Here is a 25,635-nt window from a genome sequence, read left to right as displayed (position 1 = left end):
AGATTTTTTAGACTGAGCACATACAATTATTGACTTCTGTGTGCTGCTTTAGACTTAACTATGTACTGAAATTCATAATGGTGGGTTTACTTCATCTTTTAATCAGTGCAAAGGAAACATAATTTGTTAGATTCAAATTTTCTCTGAGATAGTTTTAGCTCTTTTTCATGATTCCTAAGCATTCTGTACCTCATGCAACAGTGATGTGACTGGTTTATAAAAAAGAAAGCCAACAATATACGATTCAGGGCACATTCACAACATGTCAGTTGAACTTCATACATTAAAGTAGAACTAAACTCTCTCAATCAATATTAACAATGTTTAATGCTTATGTTTCTAGCATTAGTAAATAGATAGTAAGGAATATTATGTTTACTTGTTTCAAGTCTTTTTTTACATGTCTTCAGTTACTTCCCATGAATCTTCATGGACGCTTTTTTCCTTCAGCACAACCTCCTGCCTCCATGCCTAAGCTAAGGTAAGATAGATCCCAGGAAGTAAATGCTACAGTAAATAAAACATCTGCCCTTACTGGCCAATGTTAGAAACGCTAGGGGGTGGTTTGTAAAGTAATTTCTCAACAGTGGATGGATGGGTGAGTTTGTTTTGAATATCTATTAAAAATGAATTAAATAGCATTTTCACTTTGCCATGATCAGATACAGTTTAGTTCTGCTTTAAAGCAGGCTCAATGCAAGGGCAAATGGTAAACAATTTTTTTTCACATTTTAGCATGCAGGCTGGTGTGAATGAGCTCTAATCCATTGTTTGTGTTTGAACACAAATCATTTTGATCTGTACACTTCCATTGAACAGTTCAATTAGAGAGAGACAGTTTGAAAGCAAACAACTTCTGTAGACAACACATAATGCTTTGTGACATCAGTGTCATGGGTGCTCTCTGCAGGTTATTTTGTAAGAAAACGTTTATGTAAAGAGGGGAATAAAGATATACTACAACAAACATAAAAACATTAGAAAGAAATTGTCCCAACCCGTTATAACTTCCCTCTTAAAGCAGTGGCTGTACTCACGTGAATTGCAATCAGCTCCAAAGAATCCTGGCTTACAGCGACAGACTCCTGGTCTAATACAGACTTCATCTTTCTTGCATTCATCCGTTCCCTCACAGATAGCTAAGAGCAAGCAATACACATTATTATAAACACATTCCTAAATAAGCATTACTGTGATATAGGTCTCACTATAGCATCATACTCTGTTCCAGCTAACCTTGGAGTCTTTTGTTTTCTGCTACTAGGTAGGCCTGCACTCTAAAGAGCAAAGTTTTCCCTATTGCCAGCACTAAGAGACCCAAAACACTACATTAAGTTGACAAGGATATAAAGAGATGTTCTATATTTGTAGGGATCTACTGTCTTCTGCTGTCTGTATTTGTAAATAGCTGTGCTGCTTAATGTCACAGAGGTTTTTATGTACATCACTTTCTGTCTCTGTGTGGCTGGGTTATAAACCCCAGAGGGAGGAAGTAAATATAGAGAGAGGGTTTTGGAGACCACATGCTCAAATTGTTTCCATATTGGTGTGCATCTACAGTGCCTTGAAAAAGTATTCATACCCCTTGAAATTTTCCACATTTTGTTGTGTTACAACCAAAAATGTAAATTTATTTTATTGGGATTTTATGTGATAGATCAACATGACATGACTCCGACGTCTCCAAGAATTTCCCTACCAATTTGCTATCCCTGTTAGATACTTTTGCTTCACTCTTGGGACTTTGCGTTCATCCTGCCAAGACTAAGGCAATTAAATCAATTAAAGTATCACCACATAGTGGTATTGTGGATACATAGGGAGTATACACTATAGTCAACACGTTAATTAATGGTTCCTAGTTTTATTTATTTGATGACCTATATTTTCCAGTAAATCTGTTCCATGCTCCTGAGGAAAGCGATATGGCGTGTAACATGTTGAGCAAATTCCAAAAGACTTCTATTACTATCAACTACATAGCTCTCATCTGTATACGCAGTAAGCCTATGGCAGAATAAGTGCTATTCTACTTTTACATTTTCTCTATATATCATACTGAGCTATGTATGAATTGTATAACTGTAACTGTGTCTCTATGAACTGATTTCTGTTTTTGTATATATAAATCTGTTTCTGTGTTTTTAACTATTTTTTTATTTCTAATAAATTTAAAACTTTTTAAAAAACTTTACAATACTGGATATCGTGCCTATAAAGTCCAAGCCCCTAGAGATTTCTTTATTCAAGCCTAAGGCAATGTCAGTCAATCTTTCACCTTCCGAACTGGCTGATTTGAAGGGAGCCGTTCCTTTCCAGTGGCTCACTTCTCTGCCATACTTGGGAATTCAGTTCCCCCTGACCTATGAGGGACTTTACCACACTAATATTCCTTCTTTATTCAGGATGTTGACTGCGATGTTGTCCCCGGCCCAATTTCATTGTTCCTCAATAATATCTTTCAGAAGGCCCCCACTGCGACCATGCCATCTTCAGTGGGAAAATGAAATGGGGGTGCAGCTGGATCCAGAGGATTAACAGATCATGACCCTGGCGCCATCTAAGAGCTCTAAGAATGTACTTATATTGAAAAACGCCTACATAATCCTATACAGATGGTACTATATACCGGCTAGGCTGGCTTGCTTTATTCTTGCCTATTCCCCATGTTGTTTCCGAGGATGCTCACAAGTGGGAATGTTGACACACATTTGGTAGTCTTGCCAGACGGTGTGCAGACTTTGGGTCATGGTCTATGCACTTCTTCGCACTTTGCTTCACACTGATCTTAATCCATACAAAGCTCTTCTTTGCAAACCAATTACTGAACTGCTTTGCCCTGAATGACAACTGGCCTTGCAACTCTTTACTGCAACGAAATCGACCATTGTGAGAGGTTGGAAAACCCCAACTCTTAACTTCGAAGCTGTCAAATACCATATGAATGACACTATGGGCAATGAGAAATTGACAGCCATATTATCAGACACCCATAAGAAATTTCTTTGGGTTTGGCAACCCTGGATTGCCCACACGCAGCCATCTCAGTTCAACAATACTCTTTTTTCGATCTAGCGGTCCCTTGTCGCAGATTCCTGGGACGACTCCTCTCCTTTCCTTCTCCCTCTGTCTTTTCTTTATCCTGTTTCCCCTTTTTTCCCCCTCCTTTCGCCTTTTTATTTATTGCTTAACTAATATGGTTATCTGGCTGCCAGGCATTGGACTGGTCTGGACGGTTCTGACATGTGCATTTCTCATTTATGACAATAGAGCATATTTTAGGTTTAACACTTTATGGTTTATGTTAATATATATCCTAATTACAAAGAATAGAGCCGGCAACTCCAAAGGTCCTTGCTGCTTCTTTATTGGTACATAAAAAAAGTGAGTAAAAACATACAGTGGCTCACGTGTTCCGGCTTACAAGCCTTGATCACAGCTGTGATCAAGACTTGTAAGCCGGAATGCGTGAGCCCCTGTGCATTTTTACTCACCTTTTTATGCACCATTAAAGCAGCCTTTGGATTTGCTGGCTCTATTCTTTGTATTTATGTCTGTACCGGTGTAAGAAAGAGCATCAGAGCCAGAGCAACCATTGTGGATTTTATTACAAGCCTGCGAAGGACCTTCACTGATTTTGAGCATTGCATTATCTGATTTTACCAATATATATCCTAACATGTGGTTTGATGTCTCTGTGTTATCGAAATCTATACATTGGCTTGGATCCTGTATTTTCTTCTCTTTTTTTTTTTTTCTTAATACCGTAAAGCGTTGTTCCTTGGTTATGTACAGTATGTCCTTCAAGCTTGCATATGATCACTTTGCATTGTAGCTGTCCAATTGTTGGCTCTGTTTGTTTGACTGGACAACAATAAACATATTTGTAAAAGAAAGCCTTGCACTAATTTTATGCTTGCTGGCAGACTATATTAGGCCACTAGTTAAGATGATACTGTCTGTGCTAACAGAAAAGTCCCTCCACTCCCCCAGTGAAATCATAGACCGTAATAACAGCATTTTCAACCATCCACCACTCTATCCAAAAAAATAAGATTTTGGCTGAAGTTGGGCTTTAATCAATACACATCAACAGAAATATGCTTCGTAAAGGAGAACATTTAAAGTAGGATCAAGCATTTTGGATAGAGCAAGGGAAGGTTATAACTCCTATCAGATTTTTTGTACACCATCTGTGTCCCATTGCGGAGATTTCCCTTCACTTCCTGTCCCATAGCCAAAAAGGAAGTGAGGAAATACCTGCAAATTAAGGGAATTCCTTGGGGACCTTAAGGTCTCCAGAACTAGTGTCCCCTTTAGAAGATTTCCCATTTTACTTTTCTGGGGACAACCCAAAATTTGTGATTTTCTTTTACTTTCACTTTCAATAATAAAGGTAAACAGTACAAATAGAGAGAGCGGATCTCCCTAATAGGGGTCACAGACTGCAATAAAAACCTGACAGGGGTCTCCACTCTATCCAAAACTAAAAAGAAAAATTTTGCTTTTAGTTATATTTTAAAGATTACGTCCAGCTAAATATGATACATCAAATGTGTGTGATTCTCACTGAGCCAAAGTTGAATTGAATTGTAAGTATGCATTTGCCATACCTGTAGTAATCATGTGGTTACCACTACTACAGTAGTCACTGCTGTCTTCTGGGTCCCGTGCCCAGGGGCTGCCCTTCTGCATAGTAATCACAGGGGTTTGCTTGCCTGGCAAAGGTATTCACAGAACACCTTCACAGAACGCCTTGGGAATGCAAGGCATTCTCTGATTGGATGGAGTAGAGAGGCAAGGCGATGTCAAGATCTATACCTCATCCAATCAGAGAACTCTTTGCATTAATGAAGAAAAATGCAAGGTGTTCTGTAAATGGCTCCTGCCAAGTGAGTGACCCCCTGTATTTACTATGCAGCAAGAAAGGGCCTGGGTACAGGACCCTTAAGACAGCTGCAATCACTGTAGTAGCAGAAACTGCTACAGTAATTCTCTGCTTACACAGTGGTCCCACAGGTATGGCATATGCATACTTACATTGGTCATAGATGGACCAATATAGCTATGCAAGTAAATCCATAACTGGAATTCAGCTGCACATAACTTACAAGTTAACATATATTTGGGCAGTTTGTCCTCCCCCATTCGCATGTAGTCTTTATGAAGCTAAGTGAGTTTCACTTTCTCACTTCTACTTCTGCACTACATCTCGTGTACAATGTAGCAGACTAGACAAGAGGATAAAACTAGGAACTTTGTAGTTAAAATAAAAAAAAATAATTAAAATAAAAATCTGACCTAGGCACATACACTGTAGCTGTAGTGTTTACTCATCTCTCCAAAGCTCTAAGTGCTGTGTCTTTCTGCTGCTCCGTTCCTCTGTTATCAGCTTGATAACTTCTGACAAGCTCTCTGACACATTAGATGAAAGCAGCTAAAAATTTGTGTTGGGGAGGGAGCTTAGAGGTAGATTAGCAGAGAGCTGGTGTATTCACATCACGTCATGTTCCTTAGTTCCTCTGCCTATGTGGAGGGAGGGGTTGGTGCCTTTTCTCCAATCTGCTCTCACACAGCGTAAGCCCAGACTCCACACCCACTGCTGGAAGAGGAAGAAAGATTTGTAACACGATCTGCACTTTCTAAAGAGTGTAGAAAGCTGATATACATGTAAAACTTATATAGGGAGATTTGTTTCGTCTCCATGTATAATCTGAGGCTGTTCACTTCACTGGGTGGGTATAGGAGAGGGTTTTACCACCAGAGTTCCTAAGAGAAGATAGCAAATAATTCAGCTTGATCACATCCTTCTGATTTTATATGGATTTTTCCATTACCTTTATGACGACAATTGCATTCGCTTTAGATCTGCTGTTATTACTAAAACTCACATACCACCGAACTATATAGTATATTACTACTTCATATCAACATACTTTGTTCTGAAAGAGAACACCGAGATTGACTGGAAAGTGCACAGTGGCCCAGAACAATTTGTTTCTTGTCATCATTGCTAGTGGCATCCTATCTTCTCAGATTATTCTGCTCACTTTTTAAGATTTGCATTACTTACCAGCTGTACACACTCGCCCTTCCTGTTTCCAGCCGGGGCAGCACACTAAGGCCTTGGTGACACTAAGGGAAGGGAGAAGCAGGAAATATATTAATTCCAGGATGTCATCAAAACAAAATGGTGAAACTAAAGTCCAGTCAGAGGAAAAGAAAGATGCTCCATTAAACACTATTATAAGCATCTTCCTTCACTTCCCTTTACTCAGAGGCCCTGTGCTCACACAGATGCCACATACAGAACACTGCACACTGTGACCAGACTAGGAATTTAAAAAAATAGTTCTGCACTGAGACAAGTATACAAGATGCCATTGCTGACCTTCTTCTGATAATGCTAGTTACATGTCTATCGTTCTGATGCAACACATTCTAAGTAACGCCACATGGAGTAAGTAACTATGCAAAAAATTAGGTCAGAGCTACTAATCTACATAAATGGTTAAAGTTGGTGACTCTTTAAAGTACTGGAGCCATGGGATCAGCATTACAGCCAGTGCAAATAGATTTTTCAGAAGGTTAGCAGGAGTAGCCTACGTTATTATGGAGGCATTCATAAATCAGGCTGAACCAGGCAGGAATATAATCAAGTCTTATTAAATCACCCTCTTCTCCTGTCTTTGTACTCCCCACCACAGATAATGAAAATGCTAGACTTGATAAAATAACCTAATACTATTGATCAAATCAACCCTTCCCCAAGTCTGTGTAATGCTCCTGAATTACTTCACACTTTAAGGCTGGGTTCACACTATTGCGAATTGGATGTGGGTTTCCCTGCATCCAATTTGCATAGCAGGAGATTGTGACTAGCTCTCTATGGAGTCGGTTCAAACATGTCCGGTGCAAATTGCACAGGAGTCCTGTGCGTCTTTTGGTCCGTTTCAGGTCTGAATTCAGCCAAAAATTTGGGCTGAAATCGGACCTAAAACGGTGAATGGAGACTCACCAGACCCCTGCTGTGAGCCGCTCCGTGCTCCAGTCTGAACCCAGCCTTAAGCAGAACTATAGGCAAAAAAGGGCTCATGTACACACAGACTAGGTTGACCGCCGGCTGCTGGAAAATGCAAAACGAGGCCGGCGGTCAAAACGCTCCTATCCCGAACACGATTCTTCTGCGTTCAGAAGAGGGAGGTTAAGGGAAGTTAAACCTCCCCTAACCGCAGCAGCTTCTAAACTCTTGTAAAAGCCTATGTGTACATCTCGTGTACAATGTAGCAGACTAGACAAGAGGATATAACTAGGAACTTTGTAGTTAAAATAAAAAAAAAATAATTAAAATAAAAATCTGACCTAGGCACATACACTGTAGCTGTAGTGTTTACTCATCTCTCCAAAGCTCTAAGTGCTGTGTCTTTCTGCTGCTCCGTTCCTCTGTTATCAGCTTGATAACTTCTGACAAGCTCTCTGACACATTAGATGAAAGCAGCTAAAAACCTCCCCTAACCGCAGCAGCTTCTAAACTCTTGTAAAAGCCTTTGTGTACATGGACACATAGGCTTTTATAGAGTTGAGTTTAGGAGCTTTGGCAAAAAAAACAAAAAACACCAAAAGCTCCTAAACTCAAGTTTATAAGCTCTAGTATACATGAGCCCTAAAGAAGGGTCATAACCCCTGTCAGTGTTTTTTTTTTTGCCATCTGTGTCCCATTGGGGAGATTTCACTTCCTGTCCTGGACAAAACAGGAAGCGAGAGGAAATTCCTGCAAATTAAGAGAATCTCTTGGGGCTCCCCAAGTCACCAGAACTAGTGTTCCCATTGTAAGATTTCCCCTCTATTACCTTTCTGGGGACAACCCAAAATTTGGGATTTCCTTTTACTTTCACTTTCTTTTATAATGGTAAACAGGACAAATAGAGAGGATAAATCTCCCTAACAGGCGTTCAGAGAGCAATAAAACCTGACAGGTGCTGTAATCCATCTTTGTCAGGGGACCTTTGCCTTCCTTTGTCTCTTCCAACCCATATAGTTACTGCTTGCTGGACTGGGACTGTGTATGCAGGAGAATGTCATTAAAGCGGAGCTTCAGCCCCCCCACCAAAAAATTAAAAATCAGCATACACTATAGCTGCTGAATTTTACTATTAGGACACTTACCTGTCCAGGCCACCCCACGGTGTCCTCACCCAAGCCAATTCTTGAATCGGCTCTCGGGTGCTGGTGCCACTATCTTGGGTAAGGGAAACCGGCAGTGAAGCCTTGTGGCTTCTCAGCTGGTTTCCTACTGCGTATGTGTGTATTGTGCTGCACTTTCTCAATGGGCTGGCTGCCACGAGAGCCAGACTTCTGGTTGGGTTCGTCATGGCGAACTCAGCAGAAAGTGGTAGCGGGTACCTGCTAAAACCAGGTACCCGCTCACCCCTCCCCCCACAAGAAGCCAAATGTGGCACTGGAGGGGGGGGGGGGGAGACAGACAAGCTGAACTTCCCATTTTGGGTGGAGCTCCGCTTTAAGCTTGCTCTTAGGGGTATTCCTGCAAGTAATGGAAACTGACTCTTGAATTCCAGTTTTTCTTGCTTGTGATACAGTTTCTTCCAGCACATTTACTCATTTAGATTGCTAACTCTCTGGTTTACATTTAAAAAAAAATGTTTTGTATGCAACCTAATGGGTTGGGCTCTTTGGCCCTCACCTTCATTACACCCAAAATAAATACTTGGTAAAATATTATTGATCTGCTTTTGAAATTGCTTGTTGCCTGGCTGTCTCTGGCTCTAATACATTCAGAATCATAAACCAACATGAATGAAACAAACAAACATGAAGTCAGATTGAAGGTAGAACTCTTACTGACCCCAATGGCTCTTTGGGGTATTCAGCATGGAGCTGATTATCAGTGTTTAGATTTCCTCCGTGTTTTCCTGTTATAGGCAGTCTGATACTTTTACAGATAATAATCCAATTAAATAAGTATGTACTGAGCCAGTTCCTGAAAATTATATCTGAGTTGATTGTCTGTTAAACAGCTGTTAACTCATCTAACCTCTGCTTCTGTCAAAGAAAGAACAGCTATCTCTACAATGTACTGTAACTTTATCAGATGGCAAAAAACCTGGAGTACTGAAAATAACCTAAATAGGATTATTACGATCATCATCATTTTTTTGTTCCTATTTACTTTCTACATTATCTTTGAAGTACACTATGTATATGACTTAAAAGATTAAAGACACCTGAACACACTTATGAGCTTTTTGGAAGTTCTATCCCAAAACTATGACAATAATATAGGGCGAGGGTCAGCAACCTGTAGATGACAGGTGACTGGTAGATCGCAGTCTGGGCTTGCTGACCCGCCATCCCAGAGCATCAAACAATGCAATGCTGTAGTAGGGAGCAAGAGTCGCATAAGCCGATGCCTCCTCTGTAGTGCTGGCTCCTGTCCGATGTGGAGTGATACCAACTGCACTCCACCTCTTATCCCGGCTAGCGGTCTCCAAAGTGGCGCCAGCAGCAGGAGAGAAGAGATCTTTAGATCAGTATGAAGTAATACAAAGGCTATAATAATATAGGGCTGCTTTCACACTGATGCTCTGCGGTTAACCCCACACCTCTGGATGCAGTGCAGTGTACCTGCTGCTTTCCTGCGGGTTTGCTGTGCTTAGCCATAGGCTTCTATTATGTGCACCACACCTGCAGGATATAATAGAAGTCTAAAGGGAAAAGCGCAGCTAATCCAGGAAAGTTGCAGATGCACTGCACTCAGAACAGTAAGGGTCCATTTACATTTGCAGTTGGGGGGGTGGTAAAACCCCATAGTTAAGGCATCGTTTTTATCACCCCTGTCCCAACCACTTTGAAGAGGGCTGTCATGACCAAAACATGTTAGCTATTTTGTGCTGCTTTTAATGTAGCCTAATAAAGAATTTGGTACTTGGAACGTACCAAGTTGCCGGATAATTTTTTCTATAGTAAGATGCCTTGGGAACACACACTCCAGCCATAAGCACCAGCCCTCAGAAATCTATGTGGCAACAGACCAGTTGAGCTTGGGTAAAGTTTCTTCAGTTCATCCCACCCGCAACCCCTGGCCAGGGGTGTACACATGTCGCAGCCGCAGCAGGAGTTATATGCCCTGTCATGGTTGTAGCACCCTCCAAGCATGACCCATTTAAGTGAATAAAGCCGCTCCGCAAGCGCCCTGCAACCTTGTACAGTACAGCAAACAAAGGATTAAAGCAGACAGCGTTTTGTTGCTTTCTCACAACCTGCTTTAACCTCTTGGACCCCGCAGAAGCATGCAGTTGTGGGATGCTTGTAGATTGGCCCCATTAACTTGAATGGGTCGTGTTTGGCAGGCAGTCGGACCCACCAAAAGCAAAAGAAAAGGGGGCTTAAGTCCTGCTGTGGTATGTGTACACCTTTGACTGCTGCCTCAGCAGCTAAAAGGGGTAGGGATTTGGGGGGGCGGGGTAAAACCGTGACTGAACCGCAAGGTTTTAACCCCCCAACTTTACGCGTAAATGAGCTCTAAGGGTGCCACTGCCGAATGCAACTAAGGGCTTATTCACAAGTGCAGCTGGCACTGCTGCTCCTTTAAAAAGTGATCTGAGTGTGTTTGGCAGGAGGTGAGGAGGCAATATGTTGGCTCCTCATCACTTGTTTTTAACCCATGATTTCCATGCAATGCATGTGATTGCGACATGTTAGTACGGCAGTAAGAGGTGTAAATCAGATGTGAGGAGGCCACATTGTGCCCAGTGATCTTTGACTTCTCCCATGTTGTTCAGGTAGATCACCACCTCTTTAAAGCGGTGTTCCGGCGACAGCACAAATAAACTATGTTTTAATATATGCTTCCCATTCATAAACAGCTTGCTTATAGTTGTGATTTGCTACAGCTAATCACATGGTATAGGTAGCCAGGTACCATGTGATTGCTGTGGGCCAATCACAGATCACTACATTAAGAAAGCAGTTCATGAATGGAAAGCCATTTATGACAGGTTGTTTATATTGTTATCATGTGATCGCAATGACCAATCATAGCAATCACATGATACGCGGTTACAGTTAATAGTAATTCGCTGTGTCTCCTGGAAACAGCGATCAGAAGAGGAGAATGTTGCGCGCTCCTAACCTGGAAGAGGCCCAATCACTGTAGCAGGACAGCAAGTGGTTAAAATGTGTGCCAATGTGCATAAAAATGCATGTCATCACATGCCAATGGAAGGCAAATCACATCCATTTTTTGTTATTGCATGTTTATGTGTGAACAGGCCCTTCATATTTTCTCGCAAGATTTCTTTCTCCAACCTTCTGTGTGTCCCATAACCTGCTGTCCATTCTTTAAACTCTGCAATATCTTCCCTGACTCTGTAGAGCAGGCATGTCCAAAGTCCAGCCCACGGGCCAATCGCGGCCCGAGTGCCGGTTTTGAACGGCCCGTCTGGTTATCTGGACATATATATCTTTTGTGGCCCCCAGCGATCTCCCAGCGCCAGGGCCACGAAAGATATATATTCTGGGTGCCTTGGAGGGGACAGGGAAGAGGCGGGACGAGTGCCGTGCACACAGGAGTATTTCCTGTTTACACGGCAGCCTCTGTAATAGGAAGTCCCATCTCCGGAGCTGCCATTGGACGACTGTTCTGTCCATCAAAGGAGGCGGGACTTTCTTTTAAAGAGGCCGCTGAGAAAACAGGAGTTTTTCCTGTATCTAATCTTTTGGCGCTCGTCCCGCCCCCTCCCTGTCCCCTCCGAGGCTGCAGATGGATGGGCATCAGTCAGGCTGCACTGATTGCAATGGTGAGTCTGCATTCCTGACAATGATGGGGGCTGCATTCCTGGCAATGATGGGTGCTGCATTCCTGGCCATACTGGGTGCTGCATGCCCTGGCAATACTGGGTGCTGCATTCTTGGCAATACTGGGCGCTGCATTCCTGGCAATACTAGGTGCTGCATTCTTGGCAATGGTGGGTGCTGCATTCCTGGCAATGGTGGGTGCTGCATTCCTGGCAATGGTGGGTGCTGCATTCCTGGCAATATTGGGCGCTGCATTCCTGGCAATGGGAGCGCTGCATTCCTGGCAACACTGGGCACTGCATTCCTGGCAACACTGGGCTCTGCATTCCTGGCAATATTGGGTGCTGCGTTCCCGGCAATGGTGGGCGCTGCATTCCTGGCAATGGTGGGTGCTGCATTCCTGGCAATGGTGGGTGCTGCTTTGATGGCAATGGGGGTGCTGCATTGATGGCAATGGTGGGGCTGCAGACGGGCACTGACCCTTATTTCGCTTCATAGTTCTTTATTTAAAATTTAAGTTTTTTTCCTGAAACTTCCCTCTTAAAGTGAAGGTGCATGTTATACGCCAAAAAATACGGTATATCCAAATAACACGCCTGAGCTCATCTCTTTACTCACACACAGCCACAAAGGCAAGAGAATTCTTGTTGGGCAGTGTATTAGTGCTCGAACTAACACACAGACCGAATTTTAATGGTTCAAAGAATGTCAGGCAAAATGGTCGGCCCCCATGCATGTTCACTTTTTGAAAAAAGTTTGGACAACACTGCTTTAGTGTATAAAGTATTTTAAAGAGAAATAGTAATGTACTAGCTGTAACTAGAGATGTAAAATTTCCAGAAATTTTGAAGTCATGGGGAAAAAAAAGTTTTTTTCCTGTTTTGTTCTGGAAAAAAATGAAATTTTTGGAAGAATTGAAAAAGAATTCAGTGTGGGGTAGTTTTACAAATTGAAAGTCATTTTGTTACACTGGGAAGGTGAAATGCAATGTATAAAAAAGCATTATGCTCAAATAAAAGTTCAGCTTATTTAGTGAATAAAGTAAATTGCTTTTTAAATATTTATTTTATTACAAATGGAATAACAAGGATTGTATATGTTAAGAACATTTCACCTATACATGAGAACAGATAGCCACCCCCCTTTCCCTCATAATAATGTAAAACCTTCCTGCCAATATGCATTTCCAGTTATTGATAATGCTGACCCAGAAGCATATATTTTTCTTGCAAGAGCTTGATCATTTTCTCCTGATTTTCAGGTGTCATTTTATCTATAAATAAAGGGATTGTGTATTTTTGGGAGGGCGTGGTTTGTAACACTTCTTTACTTGAAGATGCTGGTGAAGAAACACTTTGTGATGATCCAGAAGCAGCGGAAAGAGTGTTTTTGGAATGAGAACTCTGGAGGGAAAAGCTGATCACATTTTCATTATGACCTTCCTCATATAATTCCAAAAATTATTTTTTAGTGTCTTTAGGGCACTTCTGGCATGCAAAAATAATATGTAGCACCCTCTACCAGAAGGTAGGTGCTAGTAAGGGTTGTTTTACTAGGTTTGTTCAGCACAGGCAAATTTAGGCAGGCCTATGCTGCAAGCTAGGCCTGTCTGCTTTGATTCTGGGGCTGGGAGTGGTTAGACCCCTTTCACAATGAGGTGCTTTACAGGCGCTACAGAGCTAAAAATAGCAGCTGCATAGCGCCTGTAAAGAGCCGCTCTTGTCTCTCCAGTGTGAAAGCCCGAGTGCTTTCACACTGGAGCGGTGCGTTTGCAGGACGTTAAAAGAACTTCTACAAGCAGCATCTTTGGAGTGGTGAAGGAGCGGTGTATACACCGCTCCTTCACTGTTTCTGCCCATTGAAATCAATGGGCCAGCGCGGCTATACCGCCAGCATAGCACTGCTGCAGCAGCGCTTTGCAGTGGTTTTAACCCTATCTCGGCCGCTAGCGGGGGGGGTAAAAGCTCCCCGCTAGCGGCCAAATAGCGCCACAAAATTGACGGTAAAGCACCGCTAAAAATAGCGGCGCTTTACCGCCGATGCACCCAGCGCCCCGGTGTGAAAGGGCCTTAGAGTAGCAGTGGGTGTGACCACCTGGGGTCCAGTTCTGAGGCACCTCCCCTGCTTCCAAGGAGAATGTTCTGGAAGTAGTCCATTTCCTAGAAGATAGACTTTAACCTACTAGGCCTCCGGGGAGAGGTTCTGCAGGCCTCAGGCCTAGTAGCAGCGAGTCACTAGCATAGTTGCCAACATTGAAAAAAAAATATGTGGGACACTTTTTTTTGCTGTAGGCGGAGCCAATCAATAATTAGGAGGCGGGGCATTCGTTTGTAGGCGTGGCCTAGTAAAAAATAATAGTTGCGGCGCGCGAAGCGCGCCGCGGCGAAAAATGGGCGTGGCTTACGCGGAAAGTGGGCGTGGCTTACGCGGAAAGTGGGCGTGGCTCAAGAGGGTATGGTTAGAGTCTGAGATGAATGGGGGAGAGGGAAAGGGGGAGAGGGAAAGGGGGAGAGGGAAAGGGGGAGATGGGAATGACGGGACAGCAGCCCCAGGTCCTACACAACAATAGAAATATGTGTATTCTAGAAAGTTTAACAATCAGCAGATAAAGATACTCCAAACACCTGGTGTTAACGCTTCAATCATCCCGGCACCATGGTTGTTATGGTGTCAGGATGATTGAAGCGCATTATTTCTATTATTACATTGTAATATAAAATTAAATCATTCAACTCACCATAATGCAGAATCAGTGGGATCCCTGAGCGTGTCACTAGCCACGTCGCCTGCCACCAGCAGAGTCTGTCCTTGCATCAGGTGCCCCCGCCAGAGTCTGTCCTTGCATCAGGTGCCCCCGCCAGTGCAGCCCCCCCTCAGTTAGTGCAGCCCCCCCTCAGTGAAGCCCCCCCTCAGTGAAGCCCCCCCTCAGTGAAGCCCCCCCCTCAGTTAATGCAGCCCCCCCTCAGTGCAGCCCCCCTTCAGTTAGTGCAGCCCACCCTCAGTGCAGCCCCACTCAGTTAGTGCAGCCTCCCCCCCTTAGTGCAGCCCCCCCAGTTAGTGCAGCCTCCCCTCAGTGCAGCCCCCCCCAGTTAGTACAGCCTCCCCCCTCAGTGCAGCCCCCCCCCTCAGTTAGTGCAGCCCCCCTCAGTGCAGCCTCCCCTCAGTGCAGCCCCCCCCTCAGTTAGTGCAGCCCCCCCTCAGTTATTGCAGCCCCCCCTCAGTTAGTGCAGCCCCACTCACTGCAGCCCTCCCTCAGTTAGTGCAGCCCCCCCTCAGTTTTTGCAGCCCCCCCTCAGTTAGTGCAGCCTCCCCCCCTCAATGCAGCCCGGCCCCCGCTCAGTGGAGGAGCGGCCGGTGTTCTGCCGAGAAAGTTCCCCTCGGCAATGGCGGACCCCCTGTACTGCGCAGGCGCAGCGCTTGCGCAGTACGGGGCTGGGGAACTTTCAGGAAGACACGGCGCCGGCGCCGTGTCTTCTGCTCGCTTCAGTGGAGAGGGGAGGGGCCGTGCAGCCAAAGAAGCCGCTTCATTGGCTGCACGGATCGAGCCCCCTTCCCCTCTCCACTAGAGGCAGCTAGAGCGGCAGCGCCGGCCGCCATTTTGCTGGAGCCCGCTGCTCCAAAAAAAAAAAAAAAAAAAAAAAAAAAAAAAACCAACATTCCCGATTTTCCTTATGGAAAATCCCGATTCGGGACACTCTCCAATCGGGACGAGGGTCCCAAAATCGGGATTGTCCCGGGAAAATCGGGACTGTTGGCAACTATGCACTAGAGCCAGTAGAGGGGCTTATTCAGAGTGAGTTCTTCATACCCATTAGAAGAGGATGTGTTATACCCTAATGTAATTACAAGTTGTGCAGGAGGAAACCAAGAGTGCAAGGAGAAGCAAATTTGGGCAGGCGGTGAAGAGAACTAAGACCATTACTTTTACACGGTCAAAAGTGATGTTTCTGTCCCTCACACGGTGATGGATGGAGAACTCTTAGTAACAGCAGTCTGCATGGAGATGCAGGGAGCAATAGTCAGTCTGCATAGGAGATGCAGAGGGGTAACAGTCTGCAGGGAGCGGCAGGAGAAGATTTCTACTTAGTCAAGTGTTCACATTCAATCTTCAGGCACTAAATATGATCAAAGTATATTGAAACCTGTAAATATGGCAATGATTAATTCTATGGGCATCCCATATCCCAATCCCTATCCAAGTTGTACCCCCCCCCCCCAATAAAACAACAAAAACAAAGCTTGCAAATTACTGTTAATTGCCTCTGGAAAGGATGCATGAAGTCTGTCAGTGGGGTGATTTAGCGGATTGTTTGTCAGTACTGCTAACACCATGGCTACACATATTTCTTCTCACAATATCATCAGGTATCACTGATTTACTAACAGACATATCAGACTGGATGTCACACCACTTCTTCAAACTCAATCTATCCTAAACCGAGCTCATAATATTTCCTCCCCCCACGTGCCTCTTCCCCTGACTTCTCTGTCAAGATCAAAAGGCACAACTATCGGTCCGTCCCCACATGCCAGAGTACTAGTGGTAACCCTGGACTCTCAACTGTCTTTTCAGGCCCACATCCAATCCCTGTCCAAATTATGCTACCTCAACAACGTCTCCAGCATACACCCCTTCTTAACCAATGATACCACAAAGCTTCTAATTCACTCCCTGGTTATCTCTCGCCTCAGCTACTGCAACTCCCTCCTCATTGGCTTACCTATACATAGGCTATCCCCATTCAGTCCATTATGAACGCTGCTACCAAACTCATTCACCTTACCAACCATTCAGTGTCTAGTACCCCTCTCTGCCAATCCCTCCACTGGCTTACGCTCACCCAACAAATAAAATTCAAAGTACTAACAACAACTTATAAAGCCATCCACAACTCTGCTCCCAGCTACATCACTAGCCTAGTCTCAAAATATCATTCAAATATCCTCCTCCCATGCTCGCCTCCAGGACTTCTCCCAAGCTTCTCCCACCCTTTGGAACTCCCTACCTCAATTTGTCAGAATATCTCCTAATCTATCCATCTTTAGACAATCCCGGAAAACCATTCTCCTTAAAGAAGCCTACCCTGCTTCTAACTAATACACTGTTTTTACTTTCTCCATCAGCTCACCCCCCCACCCCCCCCCCCCCCAGTTATTACTTTTTGTATCACTATGTATTTGATTGTGAGCTCTAACGAGCAGAGCCCTCTGATTCCTCTCGTACCAAATTGCATTTTAACTGTAATGTCTGCCTCCATTTTGTAAAGTGCTAAGCAAACTGTTGGCTCTATATAAATTCTGTATAATAATCTAAAGACATGCTGGTAAGGTAATCGGATCCTGTCTAAATTGGCCCTAGTATGTATGTATGAATTTGTTAGGGACCTTAGGTTGTAAGCTCCTTGATGGCAGGAACTGACGTGAATGTTCAATGTATATGTAAAGTGCTGCGTAAATTGACGGCGCTATATAAGTACCTGGACTAAATAAATAAAAATAATAATAATTTGCAAATTGCAGCTTTGCTCTCACAGAAATTGCACTGTGGAAATGTTTCTACACTCTAGCTGTTGGTCTCACCTTTTTACTGAGAGGGGGAAAAGAAGAAATAATTTACTGACCAGACTATAGAGAAAAATTATGCTGTGATGGTGGCGAACATTAATAGGAATCATTTAAAGGTTAAATAAGATAAACACGTTTTTCAGACAAACGTACCGTTGTACCTCTCAATAAAGGCCTGAGAGGACAGACAACTATCTACTGTATCCCAACAATCACCGAACTGTAGGAGGTAAAAAAATGAAGCCTACCAGAAAACTAAACTGAAGCCTTTCCCCTGAAGTGCCCCCTAGTGGCAGAAATGCATATTTCTCTTGTTTGAGAACTGCAAGTACAGTGTTAATTGAACTGTATTCCAGGATTTGCTTGCAATAATGTAAGACTTTACATGTTATATAGTTGCATATCATGTCAAAGACATATTACTGATCATTGCAAAGGAACATTTTTTATACTTTTTTTCAATTTGTCGTAAAAAAAACAAAAGAAGGCTTTGGAAAAATGCCTTGTTTTTTTCCAATTTTTCAGGGTTTTTTCCAGGCCTTTCCATCTTTAGCTGTAACCCATTACAACCATTTTAACATCTCCTTATTTCAGATAAGCACACATAGTCCATTAATACTTTATGTAATAAAATTAATCCATGACATGGTAAAATATCTACCTACATGCTGTATAATTACAATTATAACAGTCTAATAAAGGGCTGGGGTTCACTGTTACATTCAGGTATGGTGTGGTGAATGCTTATTTTAGGAATTACTCCAGCTCAAGAAAGATCCTACACCTTGATTGGGTGAGGTTACAAAGAGGTAAAAAACAAAGGTCATTCAAAGGAGCCATTGTGGTGGGGACTGCGGGAAGGCAAATGTGGTCAGTGATCAGAAAACTGTTGGAGATTGATGACAGCGAGTAGAAAGGCCTTGTAGTACCCCAAATAGAGAAGGACTATGTGAGATGAGATTATGCCACCAAGCTGCAGTGTACCAGACCAATAAGGAGCCTGGAGTAGTTGTTTTTCCTTCTGAATATGCCTGTTCCTCCTGTGTATTCCACAGCAGCCAAGGCATGAAACAAACAACAAGAAATTAGGCAATGATAGGCTGAAATATTTTGCAGTTAGCTATGTAACTTCATCTGCAAGTTTCTTTGAGATCATTGGTCATGGCAATTTTAGTACAGTTTTTTTTTTTTTACTAATGTAGGAGGTGCTCATATTTCAGGTGGGTTGGCAAAGTCTTTTCCTGAATGCATAACAATGGAGACTAGGGTTGCACAATACCATTTTTCATCGCCAATACTGATTACCGATACTTTTGCGGTGCGATTCGAGCCAATACAAAATGAATGGGCTCAAATCACTGCAAAGAATCGCATGAAGTTTGAACAAGAATGTGGTACAATTCCTGTCCACATCACATGTGCTTTCCCGCACCGCTCCTGTGTGAACCCAGGCTGAAGTCACTATGACATGCCTCGGTTCACACAGGAGCAGTGAGGTAAACCGTAAGTGATTCGGACAGGAATCGCACTGCATTTCTGTTGAAATCACATGCAATTCTTTGCAGTGTCATTTAAACCCATTGATTTTGTATGGGCTCAAATCGCACTGCAAAAGGTATTGGTTTCAGGTATTGTTGCATTTGCACAAGTAGGAGTACTTGTGCAAATGCTTTGTATTGGTACTGATACCGACCCTAATGGAAACATTTATGCTTGGCGTTAAAAAATAGATATGATTTTGAGACCCAGATGCACACGTTTAACAACTGTTATAGGATCAGAATTTTTTTTTGAGACACTTTTGATCTCTATATTCATATCTTATGTTTTTATGCTATACCATACATAAATAAGTATACAGTAAATACAAGTATTATTTGATTGGATCTGGACAAGTTTGGCTGTAGACCTCCCACACATCTGTAAACTATTCCCCACATACTAATGAAAGCACATGCCAGTCTGCAATAAATTAACCTTTGCTCACCATGTTTAAAGCTTTGTGCAACATTCCATCTGTAGTTAAAATCTCTGCCCCCTTTGACCTTTACCATTGTTTTATGCAGCATTGACTTATTAAAACAGAAAGTACATGTCATTACTGCCAACATACATTTAAAGGGTTTAAGTATCATTTTACAATGGTTGGTATAGCTGCGCAAACAATTTCATTATACCACTGCTAGTCAACTGTGTATCCAGAATCAATGACCCATACCACCGACGCAAACTAAAATTACAGAACCATTTATTTTCGGGTTACGTAGAGCTGTTGGCTTTTTTGACAATTTTAAGGTATCGAAAACAAGGCTTTCTAGGGTTTGGGGACTATGAAAATGTTTTATTGAGGTAATAGGAAGCAAAAAGCTCTCCAATAAACCACTGTAAAGTGCAACACTTGCTTTATGAGCTCACCTTACCTTCCAAGTCCACACAAGATGCTTTTCCAGAGTGCCTGGGTATTCCTGAAACCTGAGTACTCTATTGTGCAAATATCAACCACAGGTTCTGTGGTCACTCTTTAGCCCATCTTCTCCAGTCCTCTACACCTTCCTGTTGGTAAACCATGATGGAAATCAGTGATGATGTCCATCATAGCTGGTGGCCTACAAAAAGGTGTAGAGGGCAAGTGGAGGTGAACCAGGAATTCACAATGACAGCTGAGTTTGATATTTGGTGTTCATTGCCCAAGCCCCATCTCCAGCTGGACGCTCAACATAATTATCTTATCATTTGAGGCAGGAAAAAAAAAGTGTATGCTTCTGCAGAGGGAACATTACAGTTTGCCTGCAACCAGGAATATTGTGCACAGCTTATGACATCCGATTTTCAGTCCTCAACTTTTAGACATATTGCCCTTCTATAAACTTTCAAAAGATCCTTAACTTGGCCAATGTCCACTTACCTTGCATGATAAAAGCTTCCTCTGGTTTAAGACTGCTTTTCATTTATCTATTTATTTATCTAGAAATAATTTTTTTACTCTGGTTGCTCCCAGCACCAAACTTAGGTACAACCAGGCTGACGGATTTGCTTTAGATTATCACCAGTGGCTGCTATTGACGCAAGCAATAATCATTGTCTTCTCTGCATGGACACAGATTGATTGCTGTGGCAATCTGACTGGAAGTGGGAGCAGGTACCTCCCCCTACCCCCCAGAAAAGCGCCAATTAAAGGGGGAGGGGGGATGCAAACAAGCAGAACTTCCCCTTTTTGGTGAAGTTCAGTTTTAAACCTGCTCCCAACCCCATTCAAAGCCCTATACTGACTGCCCTGTAAAAGAAAGCTGTGTATACTTATCTAATCTAAGGGTGCTCTGCATTGGCGGCCCGTCCATACAGGGCGCAGGGGCATCGCCTCCCTAATCCATGTGCCCAGCCCCTAATCTACATGCAGGACGCTGGATGCATGGATTCCAATGGGGGTTTTATTTTTTTTAAAAGCACGTGATTAGAGTGATGATCACCCCCTGAGGAGGATACGAAATTCCCTTGTATCGACACATGTAGGGGAAGGGGACAGGGCGGCACGCTTAGCAGATCAGCTGTTAGGAGCGATCAGCATACCATACCGGCTGGTTTCAACCATTCATTTTTTGCTTGATGTAGAATGGCGCACTGAAACGCCTGGATATTGTGAATACCCTGTGTGAGGACCTGTTTATTTTTTGGTTCAATAAATTGCATAAGCATACTACACTATGAGATCCTTTTTTCATTGATTTACTGAGGCACATTGGTGATTGATCCAGGATCCCGGGCACACTGTTGAACCCTGTAGTGGTTCCAAAGCGTGTATTGACCAAGCTTTACAGCAAGGTCACACACCTTAAGGTGAGCCTTCATTACATGGGGGGGAGCACCTGAGTGAGAACACAGCGTCTGATTATCGCATCACTTTCACAGCATACCGAATCGCATGGAGTGTGGAGCACGTATAAATTGGATCAATTTGAACTTTGCACAGTGCACTTAAGCACTTTTTTATAATTCCAGTATTTGGATCTGTTTAGATTTCCATGGACTTATTTGCTTTAATATTTTTTATCACTATATGAATGCACATTGTCACTTTATTATTTGGCTATGAAGCACGTGTCTTTTTTATATATTTTTCATCATATATTTTATACATTATTATTACCACGGTGTAGAGCAGGGATATGCAATTAGCGGACCTCCAGCTGTTGCAAAATTACAAGTCCCATCATGCCTCTGCCTCTGGGTGTCATGCTTGTGGTTGTCAGAGTCTTGCTATGCCTCATGGGACTTGAAGTTCTGCAACAGCTGGAGGTCCGCTAATAGCATATCCCTGGTGTAGAGGATATATTTTTACTATTTCAGAGGCATTTTGCTTATACCTTTGATAGCACAGCGTTTTCAATGCGATTTTAGGGGTTATAACCCTCCCTATCCAAAATGAAAAAAAAAAGTTTCGCTATTAGCCATACTTTAACCACTTGCCGCCCGCCCACGTCAAATGACAGAGGGACGGTGCGGCTCTCGTTCTGGATGGACATCATATGACGGCGTACCGGAACAGCCTCTACTGCATGCCCCCAAAGGCGCGCAAGGCGCAGTGCTTGTGGCAGCGCCATGTTGCTGACGCAGCTCTTTAACTATGTGATTGGCTGTGTCCAATCACAGCCGGTCGCATGTGATTGCGGAAGTGCTGGTAATCGGCTCTCAGCGCCTCACACTGACAGAGTGTGTGGTGAGGAGAGTCGATCAGCGACATCTCCTTGCAGGGGACAGCAAGAGATGTAATCAAGGCACTGATCAGTGCCCTGATTACAGTAAAGCACCAGAAGTGCCAGCAATCAGTGCCCACCAGTGCCCATTAGTGATGCCAGTCAGTGCTGCCCATCAATAACACCCATCAATGCCCATCAGTGCCGCCCATCAGTGCAGCCTATCAGTGCCCACCAGTGCAGCCTCATCAGCGCACATCAGTTTTTTTTTTTTTTTCAAAATTTTCAGTCTTTTTTTTTTTTTTTGCAAAAAATGGTCTGGGCAGGAAGGGGGTGAAAGTGCCCTGTATTGAGGTAGTTAAACAATAATGTGCACTCCTTCATATCAGAAGGGTCTTTACGTTTTCTTGTTCTATCATTCAAATGGCAAAAGAAGATATTTAAATATGGTCAAGAGAAGCTTACATATTTCACAATGGCTCTTGAAATAACTAGACATAATAACAATAATACGTGGCAATTATATAAAGATAATGAGCACAGACAATGTCTGGATCTGAAACATACAACAGCTCCATTTTAATATTCTATACACTCCTTAAAATCTTCAAGTACATAGCTTCATATCTTTCAAGTCCTTAGACTTATTTTTTTCTATCTTCCAGATTATAAATAAAGATTCAAGATAAATGACTACATAAGGCCAAGAGAAGTTTGTGCATGTCACAATGACTCTTGTAATAACTAGAAAAAGTACTGACAATTATACATTGCAATTACAGTAATGAGTGCGGATGAAGTCTACTTCTGAAACATATAACAGCAGCATTTAATTATACTAAACACTCTGCAATGCTGTTATTCCACATATGAAAAACCAAAGACTGTACAAAGTATCTGTTTTCCGGGAAATACAGAGTTAGCTGGAGTTTTCTTTTCCTAGAATGAAGCACCGGTTCAGGAACATACATTAAGTGGGGGCCGCATAGTAATGAATGCTTACCCATCAGATATACAGACATTTTTCCCACTGGGATCCAGATCCTGAGAGTTCAATCCAGGCAGCCAAATCCACAATAATACCATCAGCTTTGTGATGTGAATGAGCATGGTCCCTGTTCATGGAGTCAATACAAAGCTAAGAACTCAAGATCCTAGACAGCATAGGGATAGAGAAGGCAGAGGTTGTGCTGGAACTCTTGAACCATATTTAGAGCAGAGTTGTCTCTTCCGTACACTGTCCCACACTGAATACCCTGGGATCAAGTTCCTTCTTCATATTTTTCCTGAGGAAGTATAGGAGGGGATGCAGAATTCCTGCCATTGAATCCCAACAGTGGGAGGGGGATCAATGACACACAGGATCTGAAGTGCAATAAAGACCTAAATGCCAGTACACAACAACATGAATAGATGCTAAGGTGATGATAAGTTTTTGTGCATGTATTGTGATGTAGTTGTGTAAGATGCATTCCCTTTCAAAGGTATTCCACTTACAGATGTTAAAAAAGATTTGAATTATACTTATATAAGTACACAGCAATTCAAAATATAATTTGCATGGGGTTTGACATATTTCATGTTGGTATCCCCCTATTTAAATGCTCTGTCCACTCGGAAACTATGTCATTTCTGGGGAACTTATGCTTGTGAATTAAAGTATACCTAAAGCTAAAACTTGGTATTTTTTAGTTTAGGATAGAGTATGGAAACATTAATATCCCTACCAGGTTTTACAGTTACCTGTCTCAATGGGGAGATTTTCCTTTTGCCTCCTGTTCTGTAGACACAACAGTAAATGACATGTATTCCCCTGTCAGATATTTGTGCCCGGAAAACATGTCCTCTTAAAATGATTTAAATTCACCTCCTGTTCCAGGGACAACTCAAAATCTAAAATATTCCAATACTTTACGTTAAGAACTGTGCACTGCATCATGGCAAGAGGTCTTGTGCCCCCCTCCCCTCCCCCATACCTGGAACCCCAGGCACTTTGTGATGACAGGAGAGCACGGTAGAGGTGAGTATATATGGTATATGGGAGACAAATTCTCCTTAAACAACCCAACATTTTTTAAACCACTTGGGGACTTCCGTGTTGTTATCTGTGTGCTTTTACTTTTACTTAGTGCTGAAGTCCCCAAAGGATGAAAGAAGCTAGAAGGTGATTTAGTCCTGTACTATCAGTTTTGGGTGAATGGTCCATTTAGCCACTGCTATTAATGTCCCAGTGTTGATACTCTAACAGATGAGTGTTGGGCCCCTAGTTCATAGGAACCTTTTAATAGTGTTAGGTGTTAATTACATCTACTATGCTTGACTGAGGGGTAAGAGTGCTGGGGAGCTTCTTTGTTTATTACACTGATAAATGTATCTTATGAAGAATACAAGAGGTGGTGCTGGAACATGAAAAGTTGGACAGGAACACATACATTTTTTTTCTGTAGTCAGGAGTTATGGAAGAGAAATCTCACTGTTGGGTTTCCCAAAACAAGAAGCAAGGGTTTGACTCACAGGCTCTCATAATATCCAAAACATCAAAGGTGCAGAGCATACATAATTAAGAACTGTAAATACAGCATACCTATCAAAAACAAGGGTATACAATATTGTGCGCTATTATGCAGTGCTGGCCAGTAGACCCAGAGAGAGAGAGCCCAGGGCGCCACCAAGCTAAGGATTCATAATCGATAGCTAGGTCTAGTCCCGTAATGTCCAAAACATTTGCAAAAAATTCAAAGCAGAGCCAGAAAATTTCCTTACAGTCCCAAAGAAAAAGCAGCATTCCCCTCCACAAAATAGAGAAAGGAAAGGAAAGGGGGAAGGCTGCTCTATTGATGGCTAATTAGTTCTGAGCAGTATGAGTATTCCAGAGCAGCCAGATTTCATTATATTTATCAAGCATATTATTCAGTCTAGCCGCCATCTTGATCTCATTGATTCTAGCATAAAATTCCTAGAACGTTTGCAGAGCAGGAAATTTCCAATCTAGAGCTATGAGGCAATGACTTACAGTCAGTATACAGTGCCTTGAAAAAGTATTCACACCCCTTGAAATTTTCCACATTTTGTCATGTTACAACCAAAAATGTAAATGTATTTTATTGGGATTTTATGTGATAGAACAACACAAAGTGGCACATAATTGTGAAGTGGAAGGAAAATTATAAACGGTTTCAACATTTTTTTACAAATAAATATGTGAAAAGGGTGGCGTGCATTTGTATTCAGCCCCCCTGAGTCAATACTTTGTAGAACCACATTTTTCTGCAACTACAGCTGCAAGTCTTATTGGGCATGTCTCTACCAGTGTTGCCCATTTAGAGAGTGACATTTTTGCCCATTCTTCTTTGCAAAATAGCTCAAGCTCTTTCAGATTGGGTGGAGAGTGTCTGAACTGCAATGCCGCATACACACGAGCGGACTTTACGGCAGACATTGCCCGGCTGACTTTTCAACGGACTTTACGACGGACTTTCTGAATGAACGGACTTGCCTACAACAATCAACCAAAGCCCGTCTAATTCATACGTGATGACGTACAACCGGACTAAAATAAGGAAAT

General features: G+C 42.7%; 1 protein-coding gene across 1 annotated transcript in view; it reads right to left on the bottom strand.

Moving 5' to 3' along the window:
• Nucleotides 1-23,350, bottom strand: part of SCARF1 (scavenger receptor class F member 1) — a 67,719-nt gene extending 44,369 nt beyond the window's left edge. Inside the window, exons 1-3 of the mRNA XM_073616634.1 lie at nucleotides 23,074-23,350; nucleotides 6,074-6,135; nucleotides 1,038-1,139 (exon numbers count right to left, since the gene is read on the bottom strand). Coding sequence (XP_073472735.1) covers nucleotides 1,038-1,139; nucleotides 6,074-6,135; nucleotides 23,074-23,180 — 271 coding nt within the window. The 5' untranslated portion in view covers nucleotides 23,181-23,350. The remainder of the gene's footprint in view (nucleotides 1-1,037; nucleotides 1,140-6,073; nucleotides 6,136-23,073) is intronic.
• Between the last annotated feature and the right edge of the window lie 2,285 nt (nucleotides 23,351-25,635).

Source organism: Aquarana catesbeiana, linkage group LG02 (assembly GCF_042186555.1).
Source record: "Aquarana catesbeiana isolate 2022-GZ linkage group LG02, ASM4218655v1, whole genome shotgun sequence".
In the NCBI taxonomy this organism is placed as follows: Eukaryota; Metazoa; Chordata; class Amphibia; order Anura; family Ranidae; genus Aquarana; species Aquarana catesbeiana.
Note: the sequence above shows the minus strand (reverse complement) of the source record. Positions and strands in the feature narration are given on the sequence as shown.